A 23,893-nucleotide genomic window follows, 5' to 3' on the forward strand; every position below is an offset into this window, starting at 1 on the left:
GTGGTGTGTGTACTGTGCCTCCATTCCTTGGCTTGGTGAACACCTCTGCTGGGACGTCTGGAGTGAGCCTGTCATCTCTCCCCGAAACCTGTGCTTGTGTCTCCTCCCCCAGTGAATGGCACCAATAGCCACCCAAGTTAGAAATTCGAGCATTGACCTTAACTCGTCACTTCTCTCATCCTGTCTGGGTACGATCGGGAGGCTCAGACGCCCGTGTCATCCACTCCTGTGCCACTAGTGCCTCTCCCTTGGCTCACGGCTCTGGACTTTGGTGGCTGTGGTGGCAGCGGTGGGGAGGAGAACTGTTCTTTATGGTCGAAGCTTGGTCCACAATTGAGTTGCTCAGCATGTGCCTTGTCTGTCTGGGCTGTTATAACAAAACGCCACAGACTGGGAAGTTTATAAAGAACAGAAAGTTATTTTTCACAGTTTTGGTGGCTGGGAAGTCCAGGATCAGGGCCCCCAAATAATAAATACTTGACACTTATTTTTCAAAATGTATTCATTCTTGTCTTCAACTTCGACAATTTAACAATGGGTCTCGGTATGGATCTCTTTGGAGTCATCTTTTTTGGTGTATTTTAGGCTTCCTGAATCTGGGCGTCTGTTTCGTTCCTCAGGTTAGGGAATTTTTCAGTCATTATTTATTTGACTAGTTATTGTCCCTTTCTCTCTCCTCCTTCTTGGACTCCTGTAACGCACACACTAGTCTATTTAACGGTGTCCCTAATGCCATCTTTCCTCTTGTTCGTTCTGTTTTCTTTCTGGTTCTGGGATTGAATGAGTTCCACTCCCTGTCTTTGAGGTCACACATCATTTCTTCTGTTTGGTCTAGTCTGTTGTTGAACCCCTCTATTAATTTTTTTGTTGTTGTTCAATTATTGTATTCTTCCTCTCTGTGATTTCTATGGGGTACTTCTTAATGTTTTATGTCTCTCTGTTGAAATTCTCACTTTGTTCGTTGCTCTCCTGACCTCGGCGAGCATTTTTATGATTGTTATTTTGAACTCGACCAGGTAAACCACTTATTTCCATGTCATTAAGATCCATTTTTGTGGCTTCGTCTTTTGTTTGGAACATATCCCTCTATTTTTCCTTGTTTTTTTTTTTGGTCTCTCCGTGTTGGCTTCTGTACATTAGATAAGACAACCACTTCTCACAGTTGTGACAGAATGGTTTAGTGTAAGAGGTGAATGACATCCATCAGCCCGCCTGAGCTACTAGCTCTTTCAAGCTTCTGTGATTGTTCACGCTTCCTTCTTTGTCCTCAGTGGTTCCCAGTAGTCGGGAGTGTGCCAAGACCTATCAGTGTCCCAAAGGGGTGGATGGCATTCACCCTGTACATACAGGCTGATTAAAAGCCGGCCCCTCAGGCAGCAGCTGGGAGAGTATGTGGTGAGGTCCCCCAGGAGCCATTAGGGGATGGGCATTTTCGCCTGCTCCCTCTCTGCTTGGTCCAGGTGGATAGTGTGTGTGGGGGATGGGGGGAGTGGGGGTGGTGGTGCTCTGCACCCATTTAGAACAGTTTCTTTATTTTCTACAGTCCTGTGGAACTCGTGAATGCAAACCCCTTTGGCTATTATGGCCAAGTGATTTGGGGGCCCATTCTTCAGGTGGCACCTGCAAAAGCCAAGGTGCCACCAGATGTGTGCAAAACTCCTTTTGGGGACATACGGGTGACTTTGTTTCATTGTTGGAGTGGACTGGAGGGAGAAGATGGTGGAGGTGTCTGCTGGCTTCTCTGGTCCCTGGGGAAGACAGTGGCCGGCTTGTAAAGAGACATGTGAAGTTAGAAGCGTGGCCCTTGAACAGCAGCTTTGGAAGTATTTAAACCCTTTAAAGGGAAAGATGGGTGACAGGCATTTTTTTATCTGCTCCTTCTGTGGAGAGCCCTATGTTGATAGCCAGTTAGGAACTGCTTCTTTGTTTGCTACTGTCACGGGACACATGCATGGAAGCCTCTTTGACTTTTAAAGCCCGGCGATGGGAGACCGGTCCCTTGGGTGGCCGCCATACCAGCTGGGGTGCTAACTATGTACACTCTCCATCCAGGGAAATACCGATGACTTGTACGCAGTGTGCTGGAGGGAGGAGGTGGGCGCGGTGTCCTCTGGCTTCTCTGGGCTTTGGGGCGATTCGCATCAGCCGCTAGCAGACAAACCTCCTTCGCGGAAAGCCTGGGGGATGGGTGGTTCTGCTGCTCCCTCTGCGCTAAGCTCTTCGGGGACAGCTGTGGCGAGTGCTATGCACTCACTAAGAACCACTTCTTTGTTGGCTGTGGTCTGTGGGTCTTACGGACAATAGTCCTGTTGACGTTCAGAGGCAGGTGTTTGGAGAGCCAGTCCCTCTGGTGGGTGCCTTGATGACTGAGGTACTAGATGCGGGGTCCAAACCTTCACCCCCTCCAGGAGAAGCTGGGGATTGGGGGTTCCTTCCCAAAATATGGTGCAGTGCTGGGGGCGGGGTTTCTGGCGAGAGCGTGTCTTAGCCTTTCCTACCCATTTCAAAGTGGTCACTTTCTCAGCCAGCTGATGCGTTGGAGTCGCTCGGCCGGTTTCTGGGTCTCTGTGTCAGTGCAGTTCAGTGTGTTTGTGGGGTAGGGAAGCTCAGGAGCGTCTCACGTCACCACCTCGGTCTACTTCTCCCCACCCCTTCTCGTGCTTTCCCCGCTTCATGGTGAGTGGGGCTCTGGGCAGTCGCCATCCGTTGGGCTAACATTTCATGAGTCTACATGTGCTGGCAGGGGGGAGGGGGTGGGGTAAAGATAAAACAGGTAAAAACCTGCACTGACGAAACTCAGAAGTTTAGTGAAGAGACAGAGAACCACATTCTAGGGTGACGAATGTGTAACGGAAGTCTATACAGTCGTCTGAGAGCTTAGAGGAGGTAGTGGGGTGGGTGGATGGCTTCGTGGAGGAGGTGACACATTATCTGGGTCTTGAAGGCTGAGAAGGAGCTTGGCAGGTAGGGACGGGTACGCTCCCCTTAGACACCATAGATTTATTGAGAGAGAGAGACTGCTCTGATCAAGTACAGCCAGTACAAGTGATTTCCTTTGGGCAGCATCGTTACAAATCTGGAAGTCTTAGTTCGCCTTCCCGTTGCATAGGGAGAGTGATATCAACTACTCAGAACCCCTGGGAGAGCGGATCGATTTATGTGGTTTGCAAGAGCAAGTGTTTACTTACGAGGAAGCCTCCGGAGGGAAACAAAACACAGGGAGGAGAGAAGCCAGGCGTAAACGAGAAGCAGCAAACAGAGCCGGGCCCTCGTTAGCCTGTGAGGCATTGATCTTCCGTCGCTGGCTTCCAAAACTTCCAGCAGTTTCCATGTAAAGCATGTTCCATATTTTAAGACCGATTTAAAGCCAATTTTCGATTTTTTAAAAAGTTATTTCGTTAATAAAAATGCATTAAGGTTAGGGCCGAGGAGCCTAACTGACGGGAGCCTAACTGTGGGCTTGCCTGGCTGTATAAGGGAATATCGAAGGCCAGAGGCTGCCCAGCTTTACAGGGAAAACAGTGGAGAGTAGCCACGAACCAGCAGAAAGGAGAACCCTAGAACCGAATCGATACACTTATCGAAACGTGAAGAGGGCTAACGAGGGTATCTTGTTAGTATTAGCAAAATTCAACCACGAGGTCCATCAGAAAGCTTCGGTTCCAAGTGGGAGCGGGTGCGATTAGATTTCCATTGTTAGATGTGTAGCGTGTCATCCTTTAGAGATTTCAGGTCACTGGGACTGCAGAGGTCATCCACCAGGAGATCACTGCTATTTGAAAGAAATGGAGGGAACAGAAAATAAACTGGCTTTAGTAAAATAAAAGCCCTTCGTTCTCTTCCCAAATGGAACGGGGCCTTTTAGTTTGATGAACTAGCTTGTCTGGTTCCTCTCTTGACGTGTCCAGGAGCAGCGATGGTCGAAGCAAAGACACTTTGGAGACTCAGTGAATTAGTTCATAGAGAAGGTGCTGGTCATTCTGTGTTCTTTTCCTTCCTCTGCACTGTCGCTGTACGGCTGGACCCCGTGGGCCGTGTCCCTGGGGTTCCTTGTGGCTGGCTTTCAGTTGGGTGTGGCCAGTGGGAGGTATTAGCAAGAAATCAGAGGCTGGGACGGAGAAGGTGTCCTCACTCCCGTCGCTCTGGGTCCATTTCTGGCAATGCTGGACCCTCCATGATCCTCTGCGGCTCCAGCTAATGGGGTTATCTTTAGGTAATGCCACTTCCTCCACTTGTCCCTTCAGGCCTAGTGTAGTCATGAGTCCCCACTGAGCTGGACTCTGAGGCCCCCCACATCAGTTTGGTTCTTGTGACCCGACCCCTCCACCGTAGGTCACCTGCGACCCTTCCGTTAAAATCTCTTCGCGTGCCCACCCGAGTAGGCTTCTCTTTCTTGTGGGATCCTGAATGAATCAGGGACTTAAAAAACAGCAACAAAAAGTGCGAGGAGTTGGCTTCCGTTCTCGGGCAATGGTGGACCAGCGGACTGTTTCCGTTCGGTTGGCTGCCTGGCTTCGTTTTCACGTAAGAGGAAGATGAGGCTGGCCCGGGGATCAGAGCCAGAGGCAGGAAGCAGCCTCACTTCAGGGAGGTCTTGTTGCTGGGCTGTCTCTTCTTGAATTCCTTCTTGGTTAATCCCCTCCTGAGTTAACCATGCGTCCTCTCAATTCCCATCACGTTGATTGATTGTGCAATTATGTGGCATCTAACAAATATAAACTCCACGAGATCAGGGACTTTATCCCCGGGGCCTATAACAAACCTAACCTATTATATCGCTGTTTAGTACATATTTCTTGAGCGAATGAAGGAATGTCTTTTCCTTTATGGATGACACCCTTGCTCAGCAAACATCTATTAAACGTCTGCACCGGATGCTGCCTTGGGCCTGGGGATGCGGGGATGGGTAGAACGCGGTCTAGGTGAAGAGATTCTTGCCTCTGTACCTTGTTGATGCAGCGCCCTCTGCTGGAATGCTCTTTACCATCCCTGTCTCACTGTCCTCTTGACAAACTGTGAGCCACCTTCCATGATTTCCAGGGGAGGATTATACACAGCTAGATATTTGCTCAACTTTGGTTTCGTCTATTACTGTCATTATTTATTTCCTGTAAGTTCCCCCCGTGGCTCCCTTATGAGCCTCTCAAGAGATACACTTATCTGCATTTTCCAGCAGGATAACTGGCCTATGAAAACGCTCAATTGAATGTCTGCTAGTTGACGGCGTCTGCAGAGACAGGCCCCTTGGTCATCTATGCTTAAGGCCAGCTCTAACTTACTTTCTCCCATTTTTCTGAGTGGAACATTAAGGTCTTAACGATTTTTTAAAAAAAATTCGGGCTACCTCAATCTCCAACGCCAAGGTTGGTTGGTTCCTGCTGAGTAGAGAATGGAGGGGCTTGCTGGGTGGTAGGGCAGCTTGAAACCGTTATGTAATGCTATGCTCTTCACCTCGCCACCACCGTTTTAAAACGATCAGACGTTAGGGTACCACCTCTTGGAAGGCTTTGTCCATGTTTGCGAACATAAAAACACATGGATGTACGTTGCGAGACCAACTCTATTTCCCAGCAGGTCAGGCTGTCCCCTGCTGGGCTGCAGCCATCCTGCGGCCAGGGCTTCTCAGAGTGGTTATCATTCCTGACATCGGTACTCAGTGAGCTCCCCACTGCGTGCTCCTGAGCTAAAATGAAACCGATAGAGAGAGCAGTTGCTGCCTTTGCGATAGAAATGGCAGCTCGGTCCTAAATATCTCAATATGCCTATGGCCAACATTGTAGGAGCCGATGAGAAAAGCCGAATTCGCAAATTATGCTTATTTAGTTATGCTAATGCTGAGTAAATATATCCACGGAATACTTACAGGAATATGCTTTTTAATACTCTGATTTTAGAGCATTCAGATATTTAAAATTCCCTACTGTAAAATTAAAGTGTTCTGGAATTTCTATGTTGATTTATGAGGTTCCTGTCAATAAAATGACTAAAGGATTTATCTGGGTAGATTTGGTGTTTAAACCCTTGTTAACATCTATATTAGAAGAAAATAATGAGCAAATTAATCAACCGTGTTGAAATTTTTATCCCTTTCCCCCTAAGGTCAGGTTGATCATAATTAATAAATAAAAGAAAAAGTATTTGCATTTCCCTAAGCCTGATGTAGCCCATCAGAGAGCGAGGCTCAGTAAACAACATTTTTTACCTAATTGAGACCGAAATACAGTTTAGCATAGTTCATGATATTGTGGTAAACAATAATGATGCACACGCATCACATAATACTTCTGTCGTTTTGTTCATGGAGATAATTTTCGTCAAAGACTCTAAGCAAAGGCACTTTTGAAAAAAAATGAACATGGGGTCAGTATGGACTTCTCTGATTTAGAAGTCGTTAAATTGTTTTGCCTCTCCTCCGAAGACTCCTCCGATCAAGCTGTGTTCCTCAACCCTATTCCTTAAGCCTCTGGGGAAAAGTATCATGGAAGGACTGACACGCCTGAACGGCCACTGGGAGGTCCACAGCTCTGCCCGGAAGAGGGGCGTGGCTCTGGAGGGACGGCCGGTGGTGGGGGAGAAGCCACAGCTGCATTCTGATGGCTGTGGGCTACCAGTCTGGCTCTTGCTTTCTCAGAGTGAAAGCCTCAGGGACCTTGAGGAAACAGCTCCCATCTCCCACCCACATCCCGAGCCCCGCTGGAGGAAGGAAGAATGCACCTGACCTGGGCAGCTGCTCCTGAGGCCAGAGGGATGCATTCACTCTCGTGGTACTCTTCCTTACAGTCCCGGCAAAAGACGAGCTGCAGAAAACACACACGTGTTAGCGGTGGGCTTGCTGGCTGCATTCGGACATGACACGTCTTTCCTTTTCTAAGCTCATCATATTCATGCCTCTGTGCCAATTTGGCACTGAGAAAGAAAGTTATATTTAGATGGGATTGTTCGCTCTTCACTAAAAAGGTGTTCCAAGCACCATAGTGGAGATTTAAAGATGGAGTCAGATTTCCTTTATTCAAGATGTTTCTGGTCTAGTAGAAGACACAGTAATGCCAATAAATGCCTGTAGTAAAGTGTTATGGGGAAAACAATTTCATTCAAGAACTTCCCATCTAATACGTGTTTATGTACATAGAGGATTTATATGTCCGTGTTAATGACTTATTTTTGTAATGAAAGTCTTTCATGGAATGAAGAAATGGGCTGTTAGGGGCTAAATTGTGTCCCACACAATTTTAAAGTCTTTTTTTCCTCAAAATATAAAACTTTATTTTCACTTGTATTTTTCATTGAGGTATAGCTGATGTATAGCATTATATTAATTTCAGGTATACCACGTAATTCAATATTTGTACACATTGCAAAATAGTTGCCATAGTAAGTCTCATGAACATCTGTCACCATAAATAATTACAGAATTTTTTTCTTATGATGAGAACTTTTAACATCTACCATCTTAGCCAAAGTCAAATATGCAATATAGTATTTAGTAACTATACTCACTATGCTGCACGTTACATCATGACTGGTTTCGGACCTGAAAGTCAGTACCTTTTGACTCCCTTCACCCATTTCGCCCATCCTCCACCCCCCACCTCCGGCAACCACCAAACCGTTTTCTATATCTATGAGTTTGGTTCTTGTTTGCTTGTTTTTAGATTCCACATATAAGTAAGATCATACTGTATTTGTTTTTCTCCGTCTGATTAATTTCACTTAGCATAATTCCTCAAGTTCTAACCACATTGTTGCAACTGATAAGATTTCATTCTTTTTAATGACTGAGTAATATTTGAATATATAGGCTATATAGGCTATATGTACACACACACACACACACACACACACACACACACACACACACTCATTCACCCATCTATAGACACAGGTTATTTCCATATCTTGGCCATTGTAAATAATGCTGCAATGAACCACATGGTGCATATATTTTTTTCATGTTACTGTTTCTGTTTTCTTTGGATAAATATCACGTGATAGTTCTAGTTTTAATTTTTTTTGAAACTTCCACACTGTTTTCCGTAGTGGCTGCATCGATTTATATTCTCACCGACAGTGCACAAGGGGTCTCTTTTCTCTACATCTTTCCCAGCACTTGTTATTTCTTGTCTTTTTGATAACAGCCATTCTAACGGGTGTCAGGTGGTAGCTCACTGTAGTTTTGATTTGCATTTCCCTGATGGTTAGCAATGTTGAGTATCATTTTATAAACCTGTTGGCCATCGGTATATCTCAATTTTCTTTAGAAAAATGTCCATTCAGCTCCTCTGCCCGTTTTTTAATCAAATTATTTTTGTTTTCTATTGAGTTGTATGAGTTCTTTATATATTTTGGATATTAACCCCTATTTAGATACACGATTTGCAAATATTTCCTATCATTCAGTAGGTTGCCTTTTCATTTTGGTAATTGTTTCCCTTGCTGTGCAGAAGCTTTTCAGTTTGATGGAGTCCTACTCATTTTATTTTACTTTTTTGGATTTTGTTGCCTTTGCTTTCAATGTCACATCCAAAAAATCATCACCAAGACTGATGTCAAGGAGCTTACCACCTACGTTTTCTACTAGTAGTTTCATGGTTTCGGGTCTTACACTCAGGTTTTTAATGCATTTCGAGTTAATTTTCATGTACGATTTAAGACAGTGGTCCAGCTTCATTCTTTTTTATGCAGCTGTCCGATTTTCCTAATACCATTTATTACAGAGACTATCCTTTCTCCATTGTATATTCTTGGCTCCTTTGTCACAAATTAATTGATCCTACATGCATACATTTATATCTATTAATCTATGCCTGTCTTTATGCCAATACCATACTGTTTTGATTACCATAGCGTTGTAAATTGTTTGAAACCACAGAGTGTAATATCTCCAGCTTTGTTCTTTTTTCTGAAGATTGTTTTGGTTATTCGGGGTATTTTGTAGTTCTGTACAAGTTTTAGGATCGTTTTTTCTATTTCTGTGAAAATTATCATTGGAACTTTGATAAGGATTGCACTGAATCTGTATATTATTTTGGGTAGTAAAGACATTAAATTAAAAATGTAACATTAATTCTCTCCATCCATGAGCACGGAATATCTTTTCATTTATTTGTGTCCTCAATTTCTTTCATTAATGTCTTAAAGTTTTCAGTGTACAGGTCTTTCACCTCTTTGGTTAAGTTCATCCCTAGGTATTTTATTCTTTTTAATGAAACTGTAAATGGGATTACTTTCTTAATTTTTTTTTGATAGCTTGTTATTAGTGTATAGGAATACAGCAGATTTCTGTGTATTGATTTTGTACCCTGCAACGTTACCAAACATATTAGTTCTAACATTGTTTTAGTGGAATATTTAAGGTTTTCTCTATATAATATCATATTCTCTGCAAACAGGGACAGTTCTACTTCTTTTTTTCCAATTTAGATGCCTTTTATTTATTTTTATTGCCTAATTGCTCTGGCTAGGACTTCTAATACTGTGTTGAATATCAGGCGAAAGTGGGCATCCTTATCTCGTTCCTGATCTTAGAAGAAAAGCTTTTAGATTTTCACCATTGAGTGTGATATTAGCTGTTGGCTTGTCATATGTGGCCTTTATTACGTTGAGGCGTGTACCCTTTATACCTTTTTGTTGAGAATTTTGATCATAAATGGATGTTGAATTTTGTCAAATGCTTTTTCTGCGTCTATTGGTATGATCACTTGGTTTTTATCTTTCATTTTGTTAATGTCGTGTATCCCATTGATCGACTTGTAGATATTCGACCCACTTTGCATCCCTGAAACAAATCCTACTTGATCATGGTATAGATCCTTTTCAAGTATCGTTGAATTCGGTTTGCTAATATTTTGTTGATAATTTTTGCATCTATGTTCCTTAGGGTTATTGGCCTATAATTTCCTTTTCTTGTTGTGTCTTTGTCTGGTTTTGGTATCAGGGTCATGCTGACCTATAAAACGAGATAGGAAGGATTCCCTCCTGTTATATTTTTTTGGAATAGTCAAGGAAGATGATATTAATTCTTCTTTGAATGTTAGGTAGAATTCACCAGCGAAGCTGTCTGGCCATGGATTTTTCTTTGTTGGGAGGTTTTTGATTACTGATTCAGTCTCCTTACTGTTCGGATTACGAATTCAATCAACCTGTACACATTTTCTATTTTCTTCATGATTTAGTCTTGGTAGATTATACGTTTCCAGGAATGTAACCATTTCTTCTAGGTTGTCTAATTTGTTGGCGTATAATTATTCATACTAGTCTCTTATGATCCTTTATATTTTTGTGGTAACAGTTGTACTATCTTTTCATTCATTTCTGATATTATTGAATCCTACCTCTTTTTCCGTGATAAGTCTGGCTAAAGGTTTGTCAATCATATGTCGAAGTCTTAACACTCAGTACCTCAGAATGTGACTGTATTTAGAGATATAGCCTTCACATTAAGGTAAATAAGGTATAATGAGGTCATGTGAGTGGGTCCTAATCCAATATGACTGGTATCCCTATAAGAGATTAAGACGCAGGCAACACATAGACTGAAGGACAACCATGTGAGGACACGATGAGAAGGTGGCCGTCTGTAGGCCAGGGAGAGAGACCGAAGAAGAAACCAACTCTGCCGACATCTGTTCTCGGACTTTTAGCCTCCAGGACTGTGCTGCTTGCCTCCGAAGGACAGCCCATGCAAGACAGGTTTCCTTTGCGTCGTCTTCCCCACAGAAACTGGTTTCTCTCTTTCCCCTTGTCCAATTTCTTGTTTTAATGGCTCATCTGAAAATGATCATAGTCTCAGGACATAATAAACAAGAAAGACAAATATTACAGGGAAAGGCCTCTTGTACAGATGAGCCACGATCGTCCAGCCATCACTTTCATAGCATTATAGTCTTGTTTTTCTTCGCACCGCAAACTGACCCCCACCATTTTGTGGTATATAAACTTTATTTACAGGTTCAGTTTGGTGGGACAGGGGTGTGTGTGTGGATGGTGTTACGCAAATCACCAATACCAACAGGTTTTGATTTTTGACTTTTTTCCCCCCTCCTAACTGAAAGCTAATCCAGTGAATAGCGAATGAATTAGATCTTAGAGCTTCCTCTTAAGTGTGTGTGTGTTTTTTTTTAAATGTACTTGCTCATCTCGGGGTGTCCTTCCCACCTAACATTCTGTTCTTACGTGCTATGTTGAAAAAGCGTGGGCTGCACTGTCCAGCCACTTGAGAAGAGGGCTCTGTGTGTGATTTTGCCCCGCTGCTCGCTACGGGAGCCAGTCTGATCTGCTGGCGCGACAGCGTAAATGCTTCACATCGTATCAGCTAGTGGATGAGATATAAAATCAGTTTCATGGTGGCGGAACACCCTGGAGGTTGATCAGTTTGTCAGAATAAATAGGCCTTTCCTGACACAAAGCCATTAAATTCCCTTTCACACTGGTATTACAAAGAATGGACTACAAAAAATAAATAAATAAATAAATAAATAACAGAAAAGCAGGAGCGCATAAAAAATGAAACCCTCACCACTTCAGTACGGCAAAAGGCAAGCCGGAGCTGAAAGGATATGCTGGCGATAATTTAACGTTAATGCACTTGTTAATTTGCTTCTATTTAGAGAGCATGACTTAAACTGCGTTAGATCATGCAGTGGGCTTTGTACTTAAGTCGCTTGAATCTGTCACACACAAAATGAAGAAGTAGCTAGAAGGTCTTATTTGATCTTGGACATGATGAGGTTTTTAATTACATTATCTAGAACTGAAGACCGGTCAACAACGTGCCTGAACACAGGCTTGGGCCTTCAGTTCCCAAATTGTGCACCGAGGTACCCTGGGCTGCCACGACAAACTCCCAGGGGTGCAATGGGATATTTTAAGTTTTTTGAGGAAACACAGTGACGCTCAGCACATGTTAGATACTATGGGAATTACTAACCCAGGGCAGTTCGCAGTGTTAATGTTGTTTGTGCTTGATGACATCAAATCTGTGTTTTTGGAGGGTACTGTGATAAAACAAAACAAAACAAAACAAAAAAATTTCCCACCATTACCATATCTACTTGGAACAGGAGACGCTTTATAAGAATAAAATAAAAATTTTTTTTCTTCTGATTTACATGAACTATTTTTTTTCCAAATGACTATTCAGCTGCTAAGGCGTTAATTCTTATTATGTTATTTGGACCTAAATATTTAAAAAAAAAAAAACCCAAACTGTAAGGTATCACTTTTGGTCTAGAAGCACCATGTAAAACTTACTGGGCTGCTAAGGGCTTGGCGAACAGAAGAAGTTTGGGGAACTTTGGCTTAGGCAGATAAAAAAAACTCCTGGAGATACCGTTTTGGGCCAGTGTGCAAACACCCCCAGTGGCACAGATGTTTCTAGAAAACAAGCTTGAGGAGAAGGCGGATTTGGCTCCGGTATGTTCCCATTCGCCCCGCTGACCTGCATGTCTCTTATCTGGGACACGTGGATCTCATGTTAACTGATAACTTAGAAAGCTGCAACTTACCCAGACCTGCAATGAACTCCGTGTGGCCTCACACCTGCTGAGGCTCTTAGGAGATGTCTTAGGAGAAAATACTGAGTGGAAGAGACCACCATATGTTTGCATAGTATACTTTTCTAGGATTATTTCTTCTTGAGATAGAGCTGATCAATGCCACCAATTTTCTGTTTTTTAAAAATAAATTTTAAAACCTTTAAAAAACCATAAAAGTAATACATACTTAGTCTATTGGCTCTCTGAACTCTACCTCCTTATTAGGTTTGCTTGAAAAGCAGTATCTATGAAGTGTATTGTCTTAGCTCCTGTGAAGTTGGTTTTATGGGTCACCTTGGCTAGACTATCCACCCCCAGTTAGTCAATCAAATACTATCCTAGGTGTTTCTGGGAAGGTATCTGTAGGTTATAAGGTCTACATTCGGCTTACTTTAAGGTAGAGAGATAGTCCTAGGTAATCTGAGTGGGCTTGATCCAGTCAGTTGAAAGGTTTTAAGAGCGGAACTGCAGCTTCTCCAAGAAGAGAGTCCATCTGTGGACAGGACAACAGCCTCGGGCTGCACCTCAGCGTCCAGCCTGCTTTCCCGCTGGCCTGCCCATGGAGGCAGGACACAGCCAGCCCACATCGCATAAGCCGATTCCTTACAACAGATCTCTTTCTCTCTCTAGATGTGTCGATACAGACATAGATATATAGGTATTGATATATCTATAGATCTACAGATCTTTGGGGACAGCTCAGCATATCTGCCCCTGCCCCTACCCCCGCCTCTCCATCTGCCATCTCTGACTAGTTCTGCCTCTTTGGTAGAACTCTGGCCAATAGGGCTCAGTTCCTGCAGAAAAAGTTTCACTAGGTCACTTTATTTTTATTAGTTCGGTTATTTTTTCCTAAGAGGACTGATGTAAAAAACTCCCAACTATTTGAATTTTCTATGTTATTTGCAAAATTGTTCGAATTTCTTTCCGTCCGAGTACCCACAGGACAGTTTCTCTTAGAATTCAACACCAGGAACAAGTCAGTCACTCCCAGTCGGGTAGCTGGATGACCGTTTCTCTATTTGACAATGGACGTGGTAATCTGACACATTTTCCTCTTTGGGGTTAGTGGCCTGGGAGGTCGGTGACAAACTTCTCACTCAATTGTCGTAATTAGCTCATCCTAGGTACCCAACATGAGGCATGCAATTCTAAAACAACTATTTACTAAAGGATAAGGTCAATAGGACAGACTTTTTTTTTTCCCCCATAATGAGTAATACCCAAACTATTCTTACCATTCAAGTCATTTTTCTGCCTTGCAATTAATATGTGTTAAGTTTACTTTCAGGATAAAGAAAGTCTTAGATCCAAAGTGTACAGAAGATAATAGCATATTATATAATACACGAAATGACAGAGCAGATATTTATATTTTTAAAAACCAGATATAATTTTGGGCTTAAAGTAAAGCCTTGGTGTCAGAGGCCCCTTTCTATCACTTATTGTCTGTGTGATCATCTCTGCTTTAGTTTTTTTGCATCTATAAAGTAGAAAGAATATGATAATATTTCACACAGTTTCTGACAATAGTAAACACAATAAATTTTTTTTTTATAGCGTTATGAGGTTTTGTAAACAATAAAATTCTATAGAAAAGCCAGGTGATAGTAAAATACCTTGTTAATTAAAGCAATTTCCAGCACACCAGTAATAACTACTGTGATGCGAAGGTTCTGAATGAAATTGAGCATGCCCTCGGGGGCACCAAGCCCGGCCCGACAGTCCCCAGAACTGCTGTACCGGAAGGGATGCTGGCTTCTCTCTGCTCGCATCTGTGCAGAGGTGTCATCACTGTCGATTCCCTTAGATGACCCAGCACTATCAAATAGATGAATGAGTTGCCTATCACGTGTATCATTCAATATCATGTCAGTAGAGAAGTCATTTGATTGATGTTTGAGTTTGATTTCCCATATGCTCATAATAGAGAAATTCAAAAGGAGTCGTATGTATATATTCTCTTTGGAAACATGAAAAGGAATAAAATGAACAGCTTCCAATGCAGTCGGAACATTCCAGTGGATGCTGATCAATAAAGCTGAGAGCCGGTCGGTACCTACAAGTAATGACCCTCAAAATTAGGGTTTGATCCTTAAAGTTGAATGATCTCTATGTGAAAGTCTAAATTTCTTTGTGCCTGTTTTCTGTCACGACGGCATCTGTTATGAAAGCATTTTATTCTGTGGCATTTATTTTTCTTCCATGGCTCTGAAGTTCTGTGTTCAAAGAACAGCAGAGAATCAAATACCATCTCAGAACCCCTAACAACAGCCAAGGGGATCATCAAAAGCATCAAGCATGCATTTATACTTCTTTGGGAATAGATGAAATATTTTTCTTTTAGGCTTATGGCTTTCCAGAAGATGGCAGCAGTGACATATAAGATTCGGCCTCGGCGTTTTAAAAATAGTGCCTCAAAAGAGTAAGGCTCCTCATGGGGGTGACCAGCCACTGATATATGCAAAACTCATTCTGACAAGACGGTGCCACAGAACGGAAATGGTGTTAGATTGTAATGCACGAAAACACAATTTCAAAAAAGAAGAAAGGCAGGTTATTTTCTTTCAAGTGCACGACTTCTTAAAATCACAGAATCTCGCGGTGAGAAGCAATCTTAACTGTGCCATGCTTTAAATGCAAACAGACCAAGACAATCTTTTACGTGCAATCTCCAAATGGCTAAAAATAAATCAGTTTAAGGAGGCTGAATACAGCTTAGCTGAATTCCTTTGTATTTTTCAAATTCTACACTGATCATCAAGGATGGCTAAACAATGCCATCCAGACTCCCACAAAATACTGTGACATCGATCCCTCCCTCTAGCCCCCAGATTATTTTTGGTTTAGGTTTGTTACCATGAAAAGGCCTTTACTTTCCTTGGCTTAATTTCCGTTTAATGGGAGCTCTTAAAAGAACTCTGAAAATTCCCTTTTCCTGCACCACCATCCATCTCACGAAATGCACGTGTGTGCCCGTTCCACCTTTTGGTGGTGCAGAGTCCTCAGCCACTGTGGGGACGATCTCGTGGAACTGTCCCCAAACCAGGGACCTATGAGAAGATGAGCTCGCACAAGGAGGAGACCACTTCCGCCAGCTCCCTTTCAGCAGGGCTGACCGCAGGGCCTCCGGGTAAGAGAGGTGACTGATCGGTCCTCCCGGTGGCGAGGCCGGTGCTCCGGGCGGGTTACTGCTGGGGACCGAACCGCACATGCTCTAATTACAGTGCTTCCACGACGTCCTCCTTCAAGATACAGTTGCTGTAAACTTAAAAAATATCATCGGCCAAAGGAATTAACAGCTTTATTGAGATACAATCCACAGAGTCATGGGTTTAAAAAAAAAAAAAACAGTTTACGTATCGTTGGCCTGAATAGTACACGCATGCGGCGCAACTTCAAAAGGTGCGAAAGGCTTGGTAGAGAAATAAGTCGCCCTTTCTCTTCCGTCAGGTATAAAGCTTCCCAGAGATTATCGCTGTCACCTGTTTCCATCCTTCCAGAACTTTTTATGCATTCAAGAATGCATATATATGTATATATATATACCGTTTTAAGACAGAAACGGCATGTAAAATATTGTCTCTGCTTTGTGCTCTGCACCCTGCTCTCATGCGGCACATTTCCAGCGGGCTCTATGTCGGTGTGTGTCTAGCAGCCCCCTCTTCCTAAACAGCACTCGGTGGGTATTTCAGCTGCTGGCAGCCCACTTAATGTAGCTAACCAGCCCCCCCCCCGTGGATGAGCATGAAGTCCTTTCCAATATTTTGTCCCCAAAAGAAGCCACAGGGAACGTCCTGCTCCACAGGTCATTCTGCACATATGAAAGGAGCTCTGTAAGGTATTTTTCTAGAAGTATAATAGTTAGGTCAGAAGGCATATGGAGTTTAAATTTTAATCACTTTTGTGAATCTGTGCTCTGTGGAGGATGTGCTAGTCTCATACCCAGCCCCAAGGTGAGTGAAATGCGGAGGGCATTTCCCCTCCCCTCCCTCCCTCCCCTCCTCTCCCCTCCCCTCCTCCTTCCCTCCCTAGAGCACTCTGCTACCAGTGACAGCCTTTCTCAAACATCTCCATGGAAAGAATCACAAAGAAATCACAGCCCAGTTGCTAACGCCTCCTTTATCCACATTGTATCATCATAGAGACATATCCCTGCCAAAAAAATAACTCTGAGCCACTTCTGAGTCTTGTGCGTACGTCTGAACCAGGGTCAAGGGTGGCCTGTGGTCACTCCCACCTGTCGTTTCCCTGCTGCTCCTGCTTGGGCTCTGTGACAAGGCGCGTGGAGACTCACCTCCTCGTTTGTGCTGGCTTAAGTTCAGCCTGTTTACCGGAAAAGGACTTTAAGAGACTTTTAACAGTGACAGCCAACAAATTGGAGGTTCAGGTGAGAGAGAAGGAACAGGAGACAAAGGAGCATCAGGTCAGCTGCTCATGGCAGCACCATGGGCCATAGCTTGGTGCAGAGCAGGCTCACCAGAAAGCACCGACGCCAGCAGGGGGCGGGGCCCTGGAGCAGCGACAGGTGTGATTTATGGCAGCGACCCCCTCTCCCTAATCTCCCTCTCCCTTGTTGTAACCATTTTAAAGGACGATTCCTGTGCTGACAGTCCCCACCCCCATCCTCCATGACATCTTTCTTTTCCTAAAGGCTGACGTAGGACTTGGCCGCAAGCTGGGTGATGCTGCTGACCCCAGCCAGGTTCATCTCACCAGACTTCCTGGAGGGTGAGTTTCTGTATCTAACCGAAAACTTTGATGTCTTGCAAGGCCGGCTCCATTTTGCTTTCAAATCAGCGTCTCCCAGACCTTATGGAACATTTGGCTCCTTCCAGAATCGGAGCACTGGTCACAGAGTATCAAATTCAGTACCACTTTCAAATATTGCCATTCATTAGTGGACCCATTCAACTATTGCCATTAATTAGTGAGCATGTGTGAATGTGGCCATTCATTAGTAAAATGCACAGCATATGTCTTCTATAATTTTTAACTGGTCTCCAGTCCTTGTGACCTTATCATTTACAATCTGTAGCAAGGCACTAGACTCTGTAAAGATGATTAAACTATGCCAGTCAAAATGTGGAATCCAAGCCATATGGCAGTTCGAGCCCAATTTGTCCCGCGTGCCTGCAGGCAGCCTTCTGCTCTCGCCCACGGCAGGGGACAGTGAGTGCTTTCCTTCAACACCTGGGCCTGACCCAGGCCACCCGGGCAGAGTCGGCTCCGGGAAGGGGCCAGCCGTGCTGGCAGCACCCCACTAACACACCTGGGAGACTTGTCTTTGCAGGTTTTGTGGCTTGTCGATGACTAGACATCGACCCTTTATTGGGCATCGAGCGGTTTCATAGGCGCCTGGGAAGCAAACTTGTCCCTGCCCCTCTCCCCACAGCCTCAGCCAAAAAGGTCAGGCTCTTTTTCTCTCAAGCACTGTCTCTTTCTTATACGTATGTCTATTAAAATACTCATCTCTCCCTATAAAACCATTCTCGCTTATCTCCTCTTTAAACAGAGAAGATTTGTATCTTATTCATTTTTGTTTCCCCAAGACCCAGGGTCTGGAGCAGAGCAGGTGACCTGTCTGTCTGCTGCAGGCCAGGGGCTGAGCTCAAGAAGCTTGGAGCCCAGCTGGAGAGGCAACATTTATGGAAAACAAGAGAGCTGGAGAACAGTATCATCCGATCTACAGTCATGCGCTCACCTGTCTGCAGGATGCGCGTCTGCAGAAACCAGGAGACAAGCGGTCAGGTGGGTCGAGCCGGTGGAAATGGCATTTGCATTTCTGCCCTCCGCATTTCATTTCGTCCCCAGGCAGTGGCCCTAACGTCAGACCCAACCGATCACCTCTCTGCTCACAGCGCAAACTCTCCCCCACCCTCGCCCCTTCCCTAAGCCGCGTGCTGCCTGTTGCGTAGTTTCATTTGGAGAGGCTGCAGTCACGTCCAATTTAAGTCAACTCAGATTCCACGGGATTATGGCAGAATCGCTGGAGAAAAAGAATACTGGAATGAAAGAGCAGAAATTCAAACAGTTAACTTTTTGGGCACGAGCGAGGGGCAGCGGGAGGGGGTCGCTGGCAGCTCCCCGAGCGGGCCCTGCTCGGAGAACCACACCGCTCCAGAGATGCCCGCGTCGTGCCCTGATTCCTTCAATCAGAGAAAACCCGGCCATCCTTAAGTCGATGATCAGCACAGGCCTCAGGTTCTCCCGTGAGCTACGGACCTCGCCGGTGTCCCCCACAGCGCGCACGCGCGTTATGATCCTACAACTCGTGTCAGCGTATCATCATCATCATCATCATTATTATTATCCATTCACTGCTCATTTTCCTCACTGGGTGGTGGGAAGCCCCCTGAGGGCACAGGCCACCATCATCCTGTTTACCACGCCGGGGCCTAGCAGGGCAGCTGTCACACAGGCAGGGACCGACCAGCATTTGCAGATGGAAGGAGCAGCAGTAGGTAGAAAAGTCATAAACTTCTGAGGAGCCTGAGCATAGCGCAGGGTCATGGGAACGTGGGTAGGAGGAGGTCAGCGAGGGGAGTGCTTTCGCCGCCTCTGAGCCCAGAACCTTTGTCCAGGGATGCAGTTATGAGCCAAGTTCAGAAGCTAAAGTCGCAGGGAACGATGACATGCAGAAGGCCTCACGACGAAGGGGTCTGAATTGGTTCGAAAACAGAAAAAGAGAATGAAAAGGATGAAGATGTTAGAGAAAGAGAGGGGGTCGGGGTGGGAGGGAAGCCCCAGAGAAGGTCAAGGCCACGGAAAGTCCCAAAGGATCCGGTGTGAGGAGCAGGGCCGCCTCTCGGGCTGCGGGAAGACAAGATCCTAAGACTGCGACTTGCCGCCGAGAAGGCCGTCCCACGAGATTGCGCCCGGTCAGTGACATTGGCTGTCACTCTTCTGGAGTGGGAGAGGCGGGTGTTGGGGGTCCTCCTCTTCTTCTTCTTCTCAGCCCTTGGCTGACCTCGCAGATTGTAAGGACCTTGTTAGCTTACAATCCTTTATTTTTCAAAATTTTTATGCCTACAGCACCTGGTTTCCCTAGGTGGTCTCCCATCCAAGTACTAACCAGGCCCGACCCTGCTTAGCTTCTGAGATCAGCCGGGATCAGGCTTGTTCAGGGTGGCATGGCCGTAGACTGCACACACCTCTTTAATGCTTGAATCCCCGTGACTTGATCGGGACCCCTTACTGTGTTCTTTTGACCTGTGACCTAAGTCGTGCTTTATAATATTGGTAATGATAGCATCTTGAGTGCAATGCCTCGCATATCACAACAAAGTGGCTTCTTAGTAGTAACTCAAAAAAAAAAAATGCCTTTTAGACTAGTGGCAATAAACTGACCCTTAATAAGCAATTTCTAAGCTCCCATATGGCCCAGAAATTTCCATTCCACTCAAGCAAAGTGGATTCTTCTCCCTTCACGTTCGGCGATCAGCAATACAGAAATTTAAGTACAGCTTGTTTTTGTCAATCCGTGCTGCACACCCAGCCATGCTCAACGCTATCAGCACCACCTGGAATTTGCAAGTCCGTAGTCATGTGTCAGACAATGGATTATGCCGTCACCACAGTCACGCCACCCTGGAGGCCTGCGGAGATGCAGCTGGAACCAGGGAAGGGCGTTTGGGCGCTGCGTGGAAGACGGCGTGCGTGTCGGCCACACGGAGCTTTAGGGTCACTTGGTATTTTTAATAAAACGGAACTTTAGAGGAACTTAATTAAGATTTCATTTTAATTTAAGATTAAGATGAACTTAATGTACATCATATAGACATAAAAGCCTCTAAAATGAGTATGCTACATCTGTCATTAAAATTTCTTTATATTTTTACAACTATGGCTTCACAGGTTTTTACATGAGAGTCAAAGTCATACCAAAATCATCATGATTTCTAAGAAATATGCTAATGGGAATTATTAGTGAATCATAAATATAGAAATACGCTGACTTGATGAACAAGAAATAATATCATCAGGCAAAAGTGAAAAGAGGTGGAGGTCTGGGGAAGTGGCGGGCCCCAGTCTGCTTGCCGGGGGGACTCCCACACTGTACAGTTGTTTTCTGGGGGGTGATTTCACAGTTCTGAAAGCCTCAGTTCTAAGATGACCATTCACTGTAAAAAGCACCTTCAATTTAATAACAGCTTGGCAAAAGAAAAAAAAAAAAACCACTGCCATTGTCGCATCTATATCGATTTAAAACATTATCCTGATTTCAGAAATGTTAAAATAGATAAAAATGTGCTTCTTAGAACTGAGGAAACGTTTGTATGCAAAGCTTTCAAAACATGCACCTACTCCGAACCCTCAAACTGCCTCTTCTAGAAATGTTTTTTATTCTAGAGAAAAATTAAGAATGTAGCAAAAATTAGGCCGCAGGAAAACTGTCGCCATTCTGTAAGATAAATATTTAAATAAATCACGGCACGTCCTCGTGAAAGGGTGTTAGGTCACCATTAAACATGGCTTTAGAGAAGCGCAAAGATGTTCGCGATGTATTAAGGGCAGCAAACCGCTCACACGGACACAGACCTCCAGCGACGTAGGACTAGGGCTGCTTCCTTTTGTTTCCTTCAGTTTTTCTACAATTTCCTGACAGCGCACGCATTGCTTCTGCAACAGTGAAGAACCTCTCAGTTTTCATTTGACAGAGGTACTCGGATGAGACCGGAGGCTGGGGTCACAGACCAGCACTGCGGAGGGCCGCTGAGCGCATGCGCGCTCCGGTCTCCAGAAGGCTCGGCGGGGCCGTGCCGCGTGCACGTGAATGCAGGCGGGGTCAGGAGGAAGAAGACAGAGTTGCGCGATTGCTGTTGGCAAAAATGACGACAGGCTTTTTTTTTTGGTACTCCTATTATGTCACTGAGTCATCCGTGGATGTTACAAAGAACCTAGAGGCATAATTCGCAATGACATTTCCCCCCATCACTTTATTAAAACAAAATATTAGGAAATGGCTAAAGAAATCATATCTAAAAGGGAGCAGCCCTGCCCCCCTTGTAGATGGCGGTTGTCCCCGCAGATGCGGTCCTGAGGAGGGCAGCTTCTCCCACACCGCGGGTATGCGGTTGAGAGTGCCTTTCACTACAAGCATTGTGGACAGGTGACCTCTCAGGCTATCAGACTGTGATGTGCTCTCTACGGTGCCAGGCTATAATGGCCACATGTCTCCTGGAGGAGGAGCTTCATAAATTACCAAATGGCACATCGCAGTGTAGCGTCCTGACAGTCACGAGCACACGCAGGTGAGCCCGACCCCATCTTTCTGGGGTGGCCCCTTTCCAAGGATAGAGACGGTGACTTGAGTGCTGCTGAAAGCATGTATCAGGTCAAGCATTGTGTGCTTGCTGGATATTTTTAGATTGCCAGGGGGGTCAATGCAATGACATAGGCTGTCACTATAAGAATGAAAGCAAGCCCCAACCTTGGCGTGACGTTTCACAATAAGTGGCGATCCATGGGATAAAAATTTACACCCTATTTGAAGTCACGTGCTGCAAACCTGGTTCTCTTTCACAGTCCGACCCCGTTACCCTGCAACCTTCAGCACCAGCTTCAAGCAACACGCTCTCGAAGGATGCTTCCTTCTTTTTCATTACCGAGGCTCCTGCAGCTCCCCTGGATCAATAGAACTGTATATATCCATATAAATCTGAGTAGCGGATCCATTCTCATAAAGTTGACCCTGTCTTGCTTTTCAGCTGAGAAGCAGAATTGAAAACTATTTCAGGGAGCATTTGAAACAGGAAGATTAAATTCTGTCTTATGTGTATCATGAACAAAAGTGCTAGGCTGGACACCAGTGTTCTTTCTGGTTCCTGTGCCAGGATGGTGGGTGTCGGCCTGGGCACACTGTGGACCTGCTGTGTCAACAACTGGGCACTTCCGGTGCCGGCTGCCCCAGCGGAGGTGGACGGGGGTGCTTCCTGCATCCGGGTGGGGGCAGATTGGTGAGCAGCCTGGGGCAGGCACAAGGGCAGGGAATCTGACAGTGAGTTGAGTGTGTGTGAGAGTGAGTGTGTGTGCGAGCGTGGAGTTAGTGGGCATGTATGAATGACTGGCTGGATATGTATGTATGTGTGTGGGACAGTGTGCGAGTGTGAGAATGTGAGCATGTGGGTGTGAGTGTGTAAACGTGAGAGTGAGTCTGTGTGTGAGTTCATGTGTGAGAGTGAGTGTGTCACATGGGTGCAGTGGGTGCACTTGTATTGAGGCGTAGCTGCCCTGAATGTTTGTGTAAGTAGTGTAGGCCTAATGGCAGCTGGGCAGCTCTTGTAGAGCAGGTGGCCTGCCATGTCCCCTGTGGCCTGCCGTGTCCCCTCTGGCCTGTGTCTGCAGGTGGAGGCTGATGTTGCTGCTGCTCTAAGCTGCGCTCTGACCTGCTGTACCCAGTTCCTCATCAGTCTTCCTGGCCTCCAGCGGGAACACACAACCCTCTAGCTACGAGCAGCTGCATGTGACTTTTTGGTGAGACTGGGGGGCCCGTGGACAGCTGTGAGTGGATGCTGGTGTGAGCACTCAAGCCCACGCATCACTCATGGCTGCCCGTGGCCCTGCTCCTGGGCTGTGCTCCGAGAAGCCCGGGGTCCCAGCCCGCCAGCTTGGCAGCCAGGGAGATGGGAAGAGTGAGCCATCTCCTCTCTGCCTCTCCACACTGCCATGGGCCATGCAGATGGGGGAAGGGCCACTAGACGTGGAGGCGGGGAGGGACGTGGGAGGAGGACTTGATGGGTACTTGAGAGGGACAGGGAGAGGTGCCACTTGAACTACTTCACTATTCTCATGGCAATGGTATGCAAAGGGTCTAGATGTCAGTAGCACCAAGTGCAGAACATGAATCTAGGAAATAACAGAATACTTAACTCTTACGAGGATCTGAGATCCCTTAAAATTGAACAAAACAAAAAAGCAACTTATCACCCACACATAAGGATAAGGGCAAGGCCATGCAACAACAGCTTGACGGTGCTTACAAATCTGGGGTGTGACAGCTGGGGTGTCTTCATCTGAGACCATTTCCTCGCATGGGAAGAAGGCAGTGTGCACATACTCCCTCCCCTTAGCTGACTTCATGCTGCGGATCGATACATTAATACTGCGGCAACAACATAAACCACTGCCGTTTTTCCAGGACACTTGTAAGCTCTAGTTTCATTGTGAGGCAAGATTTATTACCTCTGTTTTGTTGATGAGACCCCAGAGACTCTCTTTCAGAGTCTGAGTACCATGGCGACAGGCATGACTAAAGAAGTAACACAGGGCTGCTTGTGAAAGCTTAATGTGGCATAAGCTTATGGCCTGGGAACATATCCATCCACCCATCCATCCATCCATCCAACCCCCATCCACCA

General features: G+C 45.2%; 1 protein-coding gene and 1 non-coding gene across 5 annotated transcripts in view; both read right to left on the minus strand.

Moving 5' to 3' along the window:
• The window catches only part of PRKN (parkin RBR E3 ubiquitin protein ligase), a 1,016,620-nt gene that overhangs the window by 17,900 nt on the left and 974,827 nt on the right, over window positions 1-23,893 (minus strand). For all 4 annotated transcript variants that reach the window (XM_039881217.1, XM_039881221.1, XM_039881234.1 and 1 more), the window contains one exon: window positions 6,720-6,797. In XM_039881217.1, coding sequence (XP_039737151.1) covers window positions 6,720-6,797 — 78 coding nt within the window. The remainder of the gene's footprint in view (window positions 1-6,719; window positions 6,798-23,893) is intronic.
• Window positions 19,560-19,678, minus strand: LOC120618356 (5S ribosomal RNA). The gene has a single exon (XR_005657229.1). It is a non-coding gene; the product is annotated as a 5S ribosomal RNA (ribosomal RNA).

Source organism: Pteropus medius, unplaced genomic scaffold (assembly GCF_902729225.1).
Source record: "Pteropus medius unplaced genomic scaffold, Ma_sr-lr_union100, whole genome shotgun sequence".
Classification (NCBI taxonomy): Eukaryota; Metazoa; Chordata; class Mammalia; order Chiroptera; family Pteropodidae; genus Pteropus; species Pteropus medius.